We start from the raw sequence: 14,326 nt of genomic DNA on the forward strand, positions 1-14,326 counted from the left end.
GGGAGGGAATATGTTGCAGGTACAGAGAACAGAGATTCAGTAAAAGAGGATGAGGAGGGGATGTGAGATGAGGCTGGAGGCATTCATAGGGATCAGGTTGTAGAGACAGGATTTGGAACTTGATCTTAAGGACAATGGGAAGTCACTGAAGGGGTTAAACTATGTGAGATTTGCTTTTTTAAAAGATTCCTCTAGCTCCAGCGTGGTGGGTAGAAGAGAGGAGGAGGAGGATTTTAGTAGGAGATGTGATAGTGGCATTTACTAAGATGGTGGCAGTCGGGAGGCAGAGCGGTGAGCAGATTGATACTTAGGAGGTGGAAAGGGCCAGATTTTGTGAATGGGTGAGGAAGGTGAGAAAGAGGGAGGGCTGGAACCATTTCAGGGTGTTCTTCATTAAGTGGACACTGGCAGGAGGAGGTTTGTGCGGAAATGCTGAGTTTGAGGTGCCTGTGAGGCACATAAGTAGAGATGGTCCAGCAGGCAGCTGTTTAGATGGTTTTGCAGCTCGAGAAGGAAAGCTGAGCTACTGAGAAAAATGGGGGAATTTTTGTTATGTAGCCACAGAAGTAGATTTGGCTGCCTAGGAAGAATTGATGGAACAGATATTGTAAACTGGTGGCTTAAGTTCTGTATTTTGCCCTCTAACATGTTTTTGGTTTTGGCCCAAAATGTGGTTAGTTGGTTGGTTGGTTTGTTTTAATTAGGGCTAACAATGAATATTGGGATTTTATAGTAAAATCTGGACTTTGGTTTCTTTTGAAAAATGAGATAATCCAACGACACTCACCCGACATTTCTGGATGGCACCAGTTGCCTGGAGCTGAATGGTGGCTGCCCCATTAGAAAGGCCATGGATGTGGTCTTCAGTTTGCCACAGTCCCTACCACCCTCTAAGGTATTCTTTGCAGTGATCCCAGACTGCTTCACTTAGATTCCCTGCTTGGCAGCTGTAGGCATTTGAGTTTGTTACCCTTGTCAGAAGGTGAACTGTGAGGCCAGGCGCGGTGGCTTACGCCTGTAATCCCAGCACTTTGGGAGACCAAGGCGGGCGGATCACCTAAGGTCAGGAGTTTGAGACCAGCCTGACCAACACGGAGAAACCCCGTCTCTACTAAAAATACAAAAAATTAGCCGGGCATGGTGGCGGGTGCCTGTAATCCCAGCTACTCAGGAGACTGAGGCAAGAGAATCGCTTGAACCTGGGAGGCGGAGGTTGCAGTGAGCCGAGATTGTGCCATTGCACTCCAACCTGGGCAACAAGAGCGAAACTCCGTCTCAAAAAAGAAAGTGAACCATGAAGAGGGCCTAGGAGAAGCCCAAGGAACTAAGGAACTACACCATTTGAAAGGGAGGTGGAGGAGCTGGCCAAGAAGGCTTGAAGAGCAACCAGAGGGGCAGGAGAAAGCCAGGAGTACTTTTGTGAAGAGGAGGGAATGCCGACCGGCTGAGCCTAGTGCTGCTGACTTGGTCTGACACAAAAGATGTGTCCTTTGGTCTAGTCATGTGGAGGTCATCGGAGGAGGTCATCAGTAACCTCGGTGAGAGATGCTGCATTCTCAGGGTGCTGGGTGAAAGGCTAATTGTGAGACGTTGAGGAGTGGACGGGGGTGGGGAATGGAGATAGGGTTGGAAACTTATTCCAGAAGTTTGGGTGTGAAGAGCAACTTGTGTTGAGGAACCAGAGGACTAACTCAGCATATCACCCTGGAGTGTTGATTGGACTTGAATATTTGCGCAGAATCATTATTTTCATGTGAAAATAAACCAGTGATAAGACAATAGATATGTCATAGATCAGCGAGCTCTCAGAATGGAGGAGAGAGAGAAGATGGAGATATTAGGTTTGGGCTAAATATTGAGGACTTTCCTTTTGCGAGACACTGTAATCCCTTTCACATGTTCTTATCTCACATAGTCCTCAAAATGAGCCTATGGTGTGTATATCTGGAATTTTCCTCATTTTTGTGGATGAGTAAACTGAGGCTTAGAGAGGCATGGTTGCAGAGCTGGTAAGTGGTAGAGCCAGGGTTTGAATCTAGCTATCACAGTGAATGTCTGTATACTTAGCTACTTTAATTTCCCTCATAAGGATCTTCAGCTGCTTTTACTCCCTGCTGTAAGGTATCAGTATCATTTGTTGAAAAGACTTTTCTTTGCCCATTGAATTGCTGTGGCAATTTTGTTGCAATCAGTTGGCCATATAAGTGTTGGTTTATTTTTAGACTCTCTTTTCTGTTCCAGTGATTTGTATATCTGTCTTTTTGACAATAGCACACTGTCTGTATATTATAGCTTTATAATAAGGCTTAAAACCTGGTAATTTAAGTCCTCTAACTTACCTCTTTTTGAAAATTGCTCTGGCCAGGTGCCGTGGCTCATGCCTGTAATCCCAGCACTTCTGGAGACTGAGGCGGGTAGATCGCTTGAGCCCAGGAATTCTAGACCAGCCTAGGTAACATGGTGAAATCCGTCTCTAAAAAAAAAAAAACGAAAATTAGCTGGGCGTGGTGGCGCGTGCCTGTATTTGGGAGGTGGAGGTTGCAGTGAGCTGTGATTGTGACACTGCACTCCAGCCTGGGCAACAGAGACCCTGTCTCAAAAAAAAAAAAAAAAATTGCTCTGACTATTCTAGGTCATTTGCACATCCATAAATTTTAGAATTATCTTGTCAATGTCTCTGAAAGGACCCGCTGGGATTTTGGGTTGTAATCGTGTTGGCTATTGTGAGACTTTTCTCAAAAAGGAATTAACGAGGCCTGGATCTCATTTCCTGTAGGCATTAAAGAAAATTCCACTAAGATGTGTGACTGTAGGCCAAAGGTCACTAACTCAGTAAGTGAGGCAGGTAAGGAAAATGAATGGAGGGGCCAGGAATGAGATGATCACGGCAGCTGATCCTGGGCCATCGTGAAGGAATAATAGGGTACAGTGAGGACTTGGCAAACACGATCTAAGGGGGTGGCCTCTTCTCAGCTTCATCCAGCGATGCCATGTAAGAACATGGGTTCAGTGTTGTCTGACCTTTCAGTCAGGAGAAGTTGGAAATCCATATTTTTATGCAGTGTCCTGATTTTTTCAATTGAAATTTAATACACTGAATGGGTCAACATCTGGTGGGTAAACAGAACACTCTCTAGGTGAAATGTGGCCTATGGGCTGCCAGTCTGTGACCTCGGCCTTAGGCTAATCATTCTTTGGTTCACATGTTCATCATCTGTAAACATGAAGGTGTTGAAGACAGTCTCAAAGTTCTTTTTCTAGCTCAATGAGTCTAAATTTCAAAAGAGGAAAATGTCAAAATAACTCAGAGTTTGAAGAGGTAGCTGAGATCAGCAATAATGATAATATCTTAAGAAGTTGTCCAGAGCTTTACATTTGGCATACCACTCTTGTGTCTGTGTCACTTAATCCTCACTTTATCTTGTGCAGGAGGCATCAGAGTTGTTTGCCCAACCACACGGGAGTTGCAGGTTACAAAGTCACATCATCCGATTCCAGGTCCAGTGCTTTTTGTTTTTTTACAGAGTCTCGCTCTGTCGCCCAGGCTGGAGTGCAATGGCGCCATCTCGGCTCACGGCAAGCTCCGCCTCCCGGGTTCATGCCATTCTCCTGCTTCAGCCTCCTGAGTAGTTGGGACTGCAGGCGCCCACCACCATGCCCGGCTAATTTTTTTGTACTTTTAGTAGAGACAGGGTTTCACCGTGTTAGCCAGGATGGTCTCGATCTCCTGACCTCGTGATCCGCCTGCCTCGGCCTCCCAAAATTCTGGGATTTACAGGTATGAGCCACTGCTCCTGGCCTTTTTTTTGAGACAGAGTCTCACTGTGTCACCCAGGCTGTAGTACAGTGGCGTGATCTTGGCTCACTGCAACCTCTGCTTCCTGGGTTCAAGCAATTCTTCTGCCTCATCCTCCCAAGTAGCTAGGATTGCAGGCATGCACCACCACAGCTGGCTAATAGTTAGTAGAGACGGGGTTTCACCGTGTTGGCCAGGCTAGCCATGTTCTTTTTTAACAGTCTTTGAAGCCTCCGGAAATAGGTGCTTTGGGAGGGAGAGCAGTTATGGGGGATTGTGAGATGGCCTTCAGCTCAGTTGAGGGCAGGTCCCTATCTGGATTTATAACTTAGTTTGGTTGAAGTGTCAAGGCTTTTGGGTAAGAGTTGAAGCCTTTGTGAGAACTCTCTGAAGGCAGGAACTTTAGCATACATTCATCTTAGTAAGCCAGTGCCTGGCATACTACCTGACACACAGTTAAGTTTTTGTATCAGTAAATCAATGGATAAATTGATCCTTCAAAAAAGAAATCAAAGGCTTTAAATCAAGGTGGCTGAGAATTTTGTCCAGAGAATTTCAAGAATAGTCAGATGCTTCTGGTAAGTACTTTTAGAATGTTAAGATTGAAAGCTGAGAGACTTTATTCCTATAACTCCACTCCTAGGTGGAAAAAACTCACCATGTCGTCCTCCTCTTGTTTGACTCTGAGATTTGGGTTTTGATTAATAGGTTATAACTGTCTCCCTGTGCAGTACATTTAAGAAATCAAATACAGCAGGTATAAGGGAAGTTAAAGCCACTAAAGGATTTCGTATGCCTTTAAAATTTCCAAACAGGTATAAATCTTTATCTTTTGAGAATACATATTGAAATATGGGTGATACCATGTCTGAGATTTCTTTCAGTGAGGCACTGCGGGTAGTGGAGAGGGTAAAGATGAAAGATGATTGTATGTAAGTTGGTAATTTTTAAGCTAGAAGATGGATAGATGGGGTTTCATTATACTTGTCTTTATTTCACATATACTATTTGAAATCTTTCATAATAAATGTAAAAAGGAAATTATCAGAGAGCTTCATAGGTTCAACAATGCTTTTGGTAAACCAAACTTCACCTTTTTTTTTTTTTTTTTTTTGAGTTTGTAATTAGTATGATCATCGAGGGAAAGATGGGACAAAGGAAAGGAGCATGGCAGAAATGGGCATATGGGCTTTGAGGCTGACAGCCGTGGCTCAGCCTCCTGCTAGCCACGTGGCAAGTCACTGAACTTCCGAGTCTGGGTCTCCAGGTCTGTAACAGCAGGAGAGTACAGTCTCATTTGCATGGTTGTGGGGAGGATTAGGGATGAAGTGGGCCAAGTGTCCGAGAACAGCACCTGGCCCATCCTGGGGGCTTAGATCTGGTAGTGTTTTATTATTGTTAGAGACAGAGAGTGATGAAGGGTACAAATCTGCCCCAGGGCTCTCGTCTATAACCCTTTCTTCTCTATATGAATTATAGTGCCAAGGGTTATGTAACCATGGAGCTAATTTATTATTTTAGAAACAGAACTCTTAAAGACCAGATCAGACCACTTTGAGATTTACAAGAACTGTAACCAGTTTATTGCTTTTTGAAAAATGAAGTAAGGAAGAACTTACAAAGAAAGGCATATTAAAATGGTGGGATGCCATTTTATACCTATTGAATTGACCTCCTTCCTTACCCCAATTAATGGTAATATCCAATATCAATGAGTTTTTTTGGTGAAACTTTTCTCATATGTATATTAGTAAACTCTTTGGGAAATCATTTCGGCAGTATACGTTGAGAGCCACCAAAAGGCCCATATCCAGAGATTTAGTAATCACCCTTTGGAAGGTGTTCTAAGGAAATAATTCAGAAGAACGGTTATATACCCACTAAAAATTACTCTGTAATAGCATAGAAAAGGCTTATGATGAGCATGCTAGGTTGTACCTATCTTATGATCACAGCTATGCAGTTCTTACCATAAATGTAAACGGAGGCTAGAAAAGAGCACGAAGAAGGGAAAACAGCTAATGTGTTAGGGTTGTGGATAGTAGCTTAGTTTTTCTTTCAGAAATTCTTTTATTGTTGTTAAAGATTATGCCAGCGTATCCAAACATACACACTCAAAGACCTTGCGAGAGGACGTTACTATCATGGTATATGGGACATTTGGAACATGGGTAAGCTCTTTCTGAAAATAGAGTAATCAAAACCCAGAAAGCACCGGAAACCTTGAGGGTATGATCACTTACGTAGAGAAGAAATTGAAACAAGACTTTCATTCTTGAACCGTTCCCCTACAAAATACGATACTTTGATGCTTCTTTAGATCTTTGCTGTTACCTCTCAACGTTCTTAAATCACTTTGTTTCCAGGTTCAATTTCAGAAGCTTCAGCAACTGCGCCTTACACAGTACCATGGAGGATCCTTACCAAATGTGAGCCAGCTGCGGAGCAGTGCGTCAGAGTTTCAGGTACCTCCAGATATGTACTTTCTTGAAGCTGAATGGAGTGTAAAAAACAGACAAAGATTATCGCTAAAAAGATGAGATCTTGAAGGATAAGCTGGGCCTAGGTACAGTTCAGTCTTCTTTTGGAAAGTCCATTAATATTCTCTCTCATAGTTTCTACAGCATACGATAGTGTTATTTCACAAATGGCTGAACACAGCACTGGCAAGTAGAATTATAACACAAGCATATGTAATTTAAAATGTTCTAGTAGCTACATTAAAGAAGAAGAAACACGTGGGGTTAATTTTAATATCTATATTTTTCAAAATGCAGCTTTCTCATCTATAATTTTAATATTACTTAAATAAATGTTTGGCTGGGCATGGTGGCTCACACCTGTAATCCTAGCACTTTGGGAGGCCAAGGCTGGCGGATCACCTGAGGTCAGGACTTCGAGACCAGCCCGGTCAACATGGTGAAACCCCATCTCTACTAAAAATACAAAAATTAGCTAGGTGTGGTGGCTCACAGCTGTAGTCCCAGCTACTTGGGAAGCTGAGGCATGAGAATCGCTTGAACCCAGGAGGCGGAGGGTGCAGTGAGCAGAGATCATACCACTGCCCTCCAGCCTGGGCAACAGAGCGAGACTGTCTCAAAAAAAAATAAAAATAAAAAAATAAATATTTAATCCAATATATCCAAAATATGATCATTTTAACATGCAGTCAGCATAAAAAAACTGAGAAATCTCACATACTTTTTTGTGTACTAAGTCTTTGAAATCTGTTGTGTATTTTATACTCAAAGCATACTTTAATTTGGACCAGCCGCATTTCACTAGTTTCATGTGGCTAGTGGCTACCACATGGCTCAGTGCAGGTGTAAGACACAGATAAGTAGTCTGTATTGCATTTAGATTACTGCAGTGTCCTAGGGTGCTTCCATCGTTCACATCAGTGGAAAGCCTTGTTCAAACCAATGTGGAATTGGTGTTTCAGACAATGGTATATGGCACTGTTGTTAAGACCTGAATTAGACCTGCTTAGATATCCCAGTCTGTGAAACATTAGGAGCCTGTCATTCTAATTATGCAATTTAAGATTCGGTGTTAAAGTTGAGATATAAACTTTAAGATGAAGCATTAATTGATTGTGTGGATGCCTGACCATTTTAAAAGCGCTGTCTTATTTCTTTGTGGTAGAAACTGGGTTCACTTTTTTGATGACGTCAAATAAAACCAAATGTATTATTTAAGTTGGGGACTTCGATTTGAGAGTGCTGATAGGAACTCCAAATATAATGGTGATTAGAAAAAGTACAACATGAACATATTTGTACCCTATTGCACCGGAATCTTGTCTTCAATATAATGACAATGGACTCTTTACCATATTACTGCCTGTATTAGAGATCTACCTTCATATATCAAACTACCTTATATATTAACCCACTGGGTTATTTAGTATCCGAGTAACATAGGTCTCTGCCTTATGCGGGATTTCATACTTCAGGAAATACAGCATTGTGCAAGTTTGCTGTGTCTGAGATCCCAATTTTGTGCTACTTTATTGTCAACTTTAGAGGAATATAGAATTTACTATGATGTTCCCCTCCGGTTGCACTGGGGAATGGGATAAAATGATAATCCTTGGCCTTCCCAGGATTCTTTTTTTTTTTTTTTTTTAGATGGAGTCTCACTCTGTCGCCCAGGCAGGAGTGCAGTAGCGCAATCTCAGCTCACTGCAACCTCCATCACCTGGGTTCAAGCATTCTCCTGCCTCAGCCTCCTGAGTAGCTGGGATTGCAGGCATGCACTACCACGCCCAGCTAATTTTTATATTTTTAGTAGAGATGGGGTTTCACCATGTTGGTCAGTTGGTCTTGAACTCCTGACCTCAAGTAATCCACCCACCTTGGCCTCCCAAAGTGCTGGGATTACAGGCATGAGCCACCGTGCGTAGCCCCCAGGATTCTTTTCATACTGTTTTTGTTTTGTTTTGTTTTGTTTTTCTTTGCAACAGTCACAAACTTACAGATACTTGGAAGTATAGTCCACTTAATTTTTTTTTTTTTGAGACCGAGTCTCATTCTGTCGCCTAGGCTGGAGTGCAATAGCGCGATCTCAGCTTACTGCAACTTCCAGCTCCTGAGTTCAAGAGATTCTTCTGCCTCAGCCTCCCAAGTAGCTGGGATCATAGGCGTGCGTCACCACGCCTGGCTAATTTTTGTATTTTTAGTAGAGACAGTGTCTCACCATGTTGGCCAGGCTGGTCTCGAACTCCTGACCTCAGGTGATCCGCCCATCTCGTCCTCCCAAAGTGCTGGGATTACAGGCATGAACTACTGTGCCCTGCTGACATAACTTTTTTTTCACTTGGGAATAAGTTCCTGACCTGATGCCCTATCACCCCCTAATATTTCACTGTGTTTTTCCTACAAGCAAAGATGTTGTTCTATATAACCAAAATACAGCCATCAAGATAAGAAAATTAACAGTGATCCGTTATTACAATCTGGTCTTCAGACCGCATTCACCAAATGTCCCCCTGCTGTCCTCTGTAGCAAAAGGATTCAGTTCAGAATCACATGCAGTTATTGTCTGCAGTCTCCTTCAGTCTGGAACAGCTTTTCAGCCTTTTATTTTTGACATTAATTCAAGTACTCTTAACTTTTGTGATCCTGTCACATTTGAAGATTACAGGCCAGTTTTTTTGTAGATATAACCCCTCAGTTGGGGTCTGCCTAATGTATCTTTGTGATTTGATTCAGACTGTGCATCTTTGGCAGGAATAACGTAGAAGTGAGGCTGTTATGGTATCACATTAGGGACATGATTTTGATGTGTCCTGTTAATGATGATGTTCTCTTTTATCAATTAAGGTGGTGTCCACCAGGCATGGTGGCTCACGCCTGTAATCCCAGCAGTTTGGGAGGCTGAGGCAGGCGGATCGCTTGAGCTCAGGAGTTTGAGCCAGCCTGGGCAACATGGCGAGACCCTATCTCTACTGAAAAAAAAAAAAAAAGGCCAGATGTGGTGGTGCACGCCTCTGGTCCCAGCTGCTTGGGAAGCCGAAGTGGGAGGATTGAGTGCTTGAGTCCAGAGAGCAGAGATTTCAGTGAGCTCAGATGGGGCCACAGTACTCCAGCTTGGGTGACAGAGCCAAACCCTGTCTCAAAAAAAAAAAAAAAAAAAAGGTGGCCTGTCTGTCAGGCTTCCCCATTTAAAGTAACTCTTTCCCCCTTTGTATTGAATAAATATTTTGCGAGGAGATACTTTATCCTGATCTTCATTAAACTTTCAATCTATACATTCATTTTTTATCTCTCGGTATATGGTTTTATGATTTTCTATTTTATTCAATCTATTATAATCTATTATTTTATTTATTCATTTTTCAAGCAATGAAAGCACAGATTTATTGAAATAAAAGTATGCTCTACAGAGTAAGAGTGGGCTTGAGCAAGCTAATCTATTATTTTTATTTTGATCTTCACATTCTCCCCAATTAGGCTGGTGGGAGCCCTCTTCCGAACTGAGAAAAATTCTTGAAAAACTGAGGAGAGTCCCAGAGCACAGATTTTTTTTAAGTAAATGTTTTTGAGGTATTATGTAAATACAATATAATTTATACCTTTTTTAGGTGTACAGCTCTTTGCCATATAATCACCACCACAATGAAGATGTAGAATAGTTCCATTACCCCAAAAGGTTCCCTTGTGTCTGTTTGTAAGTATTCTCCATCCCCCACCTCCAGCCTCTGGAAACCACCATCTGTAGTTTTGACTCTTCCAGTGTCCTATTAGTGGAATCAAATGTCCGTAGTCTTTTGAGTTTTTCTCTCACTTAGCATTTGAGATTCATCTGGGTGGTTGCGTGTGTTAGTTTCCTAGGGCTGCTGTAACAAAGTACCACAAACTTAGTGCCTTAAAACAACAGAAATTTATTTTCTCATGTTCTCATGTTCTGAGTCCAGAAGTTGGAAATCAGCATGGTGTCAGCAGCACCATGAACGCTCTGGGGAAGAATCCCTCCTTGTCTCTTCCTAGCTTCCGTGGTCTGCGGCAGTCCTTAACTTGTAGCTGCATCACTTACTCTCTGCCTCTGTCATCACACGACTTTCTTCATTGTTTGTCTGTGTCTGTGTTTAAATCTTCCTCTCCTTTTTCTTATAAAGAACTAGTCATTGGATTTAGGGCCTACCCTAATTCAATATGATCTCACCTTTGCTTGATTACATCTGCAAAGATTCTGTTTTCAAATAAAGTCATATTCACAGGTTCTGGGGCTTAGGACTTGAAGATATCTCTTTTGGTGGCCATAATTTAACCCACTACGTTGCATTGATCAGTAGTTCATTTCTTTTTATTGCTGAGTAGAATTCCATTCTATGGATGTAGATAATTTATGCATTCATCAGTTAGTTGATGGGCATTTGGGTTGTTTCCACCTTTTGGCAATTATGAATAAATATTCTATAAACATTCACATACAGTTTTTATGTAAGTACCTAGTAGTGGAATTGCTAGATCATACAGTAAGTGTATATTAACTTTAGCTTTATAAGAAATCGCCAAGCTGTTCTCCAAAGTGGCTCTACTGTTTCACATTCTTACCAGCAGTGCATGAGAGTTCCAGCGACCCTGTATCTGCTCTAGCACTTGGTATTTCAGAGTTTCAAAAAAATGGTGGTTAAAAAACATAACATAAAATTTACCATCTTAACCATTTTTTAAAGTAGTTTATTGGTATCTTCTAAAACCATTTTTAAATGTATAATTCAGTGGTATTATATACATTCATATTGTGCAACCAATCTCCAGAATTTTTTCATCTGACAAAACTGAAATTCTATGCCCATTCAATAAGAATTCTCCATGTTCCCTTCCCACCAGCCTCTGGCAACTACTGTTTTTTCTGTCTCTATGACTTTGACTATTCTAAGTGCCTCGTATGAGGGAAATCATATACTATTTGTCTTTTTTGTGACTGGCTTGTGCTTAGTATAATGTCTTCAGGGTTCACCCGAGTTATAGTCTGTGACATGATTCCTTCCTTTTCAAGGCTGAGTAACATTTCATTGTATGTGGATGCCACATTTTGTTCCATTCATCCACTAATGGATACTTGGGTTGCCGCCATCTCTTGGCTATTGTGAATAATGCTGCTATGAACATGGGTGTGCAAATATCTCTTCACGGCTCTGCTTTCAGTTCTTTTGGGTACATACTCAGAAGCAGGATTGCTGGATCATATGACAATTCTGGTTTGAATTTTTTTTTTTTTTTTGAGACTGAATCTCGCTCTGTCGCCCAGGCTGGAGTGTAGTGGCGTGATCTCAGCTCACTGCAGCCTCCGCCTCCCAGGTTCAAGCAGTTCTACTGCCTGAGCCTCCTGAGTAGCTAGGATTACAGGCGCGCCCCACCACACCTGGCTAATTTTTGTTTGTTTTTTTTTTTCTTTTGAGATGGAGTCTCACTCTGTCGCCCAGGCTGGAGTGCAGTGGCGTGATCTCAGCTCACTGCAACCTCCGCCTCCTGGGTTCAAGCAATTCTCCTGCCTCAGCCTCCCAAGCAGCTGGGACTACAGGCACCTGCCACCAAGCCCGGGTAATTTTTTTTGTATTTTTAGTAGAGACGGGGTTTCACTGTGTTAGCCAGGATGGTCTCGATCTCCTGACTTTGTGATCCGCCCGCCTTGGCCTCCCAAAGTGCTGGGATTACAGGCGTGGGCCACTGCGCCTGGCCTTGTCTAGTTTTTAAATTGAGTTGTTAATTTTCTTAATCAGTTGTGAGAGTTGTTTGTATATTCTGGATACCAGTTCTTTATCAGATATGTATTTTACAAATATTTTCTCCCAGTCTGTGGCTTGTTTTTTCATTTTCTCAAGTCTCGAAGAGTAGAAGTTTTAAGTTTTGAAGTCTTGTTTATCAATTGTGTTATTTTATGATTTGTGCTTTTGTCTTATCTATTAATAAGAGTTCTTCATCTAACTCAAGTTCCCAAAGGTTTTTTTCCTATGTGTTTCTCTATTAGTTTTATAGCTCTGTCTTTTACACTTAAGTAAATTATGAGTTAATTTTTTTGTGTGGTACAGGGTTTGGGTTTGAGGCTCACTCATTTTGCATAGGGATGTTAAATTATTCTAGAACCATTTGATGAAGACTTTCTTTTCCCTGTTGAATGCCTTGGTACCTTTGTTGAAAATCAATTGACCATATACATGTGGGTCTATTTCCGGACTCTTATCTTCTGTGTCATTGGTTTCTTTGTCTATCATTTTGCTAATACCATCTTCTGTGTCATTGGTTTCTTTGTCTGTCATTTTGCTAATACCACACTGTCTTGATTACTGTACCTTGATAGGAAGGCTTGGAATTAGGTAATGAGAGTCGTCTTTGTTCTTTTTTGAAGCTGTTTTGCTTATTTTCATTCCTTTGCTTTTCCATAACATTTTAGAATCAGCTTGTTAATGTCTACAAAAACACCTGCTAGGATTTTATTTTTATTTTTTTGAGACGGAGTCTCACTCTGTTGCCCAGGCTGGAGTACAGTGGCACGATCTCCACTCACTGCAAGCTCTGCCCCCTGGGTTCATGCCATTCTCCTGCCTCAGCTTCCTGAGTAGCTGGGACTACAGGTGCCCGCCACCATGCCCGGCTAATTTTTCTGTATTTGTATTAGAGACGGGGTTTCACTGTGTTAGCCAGGATGGTCTCGATCTCCTGACCTCGTGATCCACCCGCCTCGGCCTCCCAGAGTGCTGGGATTACAGGCGTGAGCCACAACACCCGGCCAACACCTGCTAGGATTTTAAACAGGGTTGCATTGAATCTATAGATAGGTTGGGGATAATTGACATCTTTGTAATATGGAGTCTTCCACGAAGAAGACTTCCATGTACAGAAAAACAGATTTTTATTGAAGTTCAGTTGCTTATAATCATTTATATACAATTCTCCTTTTATTTTTATTATATTTATATATTTTTGATTGACAAAATTGTATATATTTATGGTATACAATACGATATTTTGATAAATGTATACCTTGTGGAATGGCTAAATCAGACAAACATATGCATCCTCTCACATCATTATCATTTCTTTTGTGGTGAGAATCTGCTCTCAGCAATTTGCAATATATGATACATTGTTATTAACTTTAGCAATCATGATGTACTATAGATATGTTGAACTTGTTCTTCCTGTCTACTCCTTTTATGTCTGTAAATCACTTTGGAGTTTACAAAATGCTTTCATATCTGTTATTTTACTTCATCCTCTTACTACAACATTGGTTGGTAAGTGTAGTACTATTTTAATATACTAAAGACCAATTTTCTATCCTAATGGAGGATCTCAAAGTGCATTCTTTTTTTCTAACCCAATGAGCCCTTATGCAAAGAACATAGACTTATCAGATGAGTAAACAAAAGCCAACTTTTCAGGCTGCCTTCTGATAATCTTTAGCAAGGGGCAGACCATCAGTAAAGGGGTAGCTAGGGTTATAGCCCTCATGTCTCTAGGCAGGGCCTGGCACACATACACTGAGGGCAGAGAGGAGGAAGTGGGCATTATCTTCTTCTCTGAGAGCGAGGGCTAGGGCTGTCTCTTCTGCTTAGTGGAGGGATAGCATGTTCCAGCCTGTGTAACAGCTAGGGCACATGTTGACTGAATGGCTTGTCAGGCAGCTGTAGAGAGAGGGACAAAGGGCTTCTCTCTGTATAGGGCTTTGTAGGTATAGTTGTAGCTTTTCGTATCCTTTTTTTTTTTTTTTTTTTGTGACAAGGTCTCAAGGTCACCCAGCTGGAGCGCAATGATGTGATCTTGGCTCACTGCAACCTCCACCTCCTGGGCTCAAGGGATCCTCCTGTCTCAGCCCCCCAGGGTAGCAGGGAGTACAGGCGTAAGCCACCACACCCGGCCAGTTTTTGTATTTTTGTAGAGATAGAGTTTCACTATGTTGCCCAGGCTGGTCTCGAACTCCTGAGCTCAAGCAATCCACCCGCCGTGGCCTCCCAAAGTGCTAGGATTACAGGTGTGAGCCACCACTCCCAGCCTCGTATCCTTTATATAACCTACCCTA

At 41.8% G+C, this 14,326-nt stretch overlaps 1 protein-coding gene across 8 annotated transcripts in view; it reads left to right on the forward strand.

Annotated features, from left to right (window-relative positions):
* Positions 1–14,326, forward strand: part of CRTC3 (CREB regulated transcription coactivator 3) — a 115,983-nt gene that overhangs the window by 3,981 nt on the left and 97,676 nt on the right. For all 8 annotated transcript variants that reach the window (XR_674730.5, XR_010151808.1, XR_008539665.2 and 5 more), the window contains exon 2: positions 6,163–6,261. Coding sequence is in view for 4 of the 8 variants with exons in the window: in XM_009429831.5 (XP_009428106.1) it covers positions 6,163–6,261 (99 nt within the window). In the remaining 4 variants the exon portion in view is untranslated. The remainder of the gene's footprint in view (positions 1–6,162; positions 6,262–14,326) is intronic.

This window comes from Pan troglodytes, chromosome 16 (genome assembly GCF_028858775.2).
Source record: "Pan troglodytes isolate AG18354 chromosome 16, NHGRI_mPanTro3-v2.0_pri, whole genome shotgun sequence".
In the NCBI taxonomy this organism is placed as follows: domain Eukaryota; kingdom Metazoa; phylum Chordata; class Mammalia; order Primates; family Hominidae; genus Pan; species Pan troglodytes.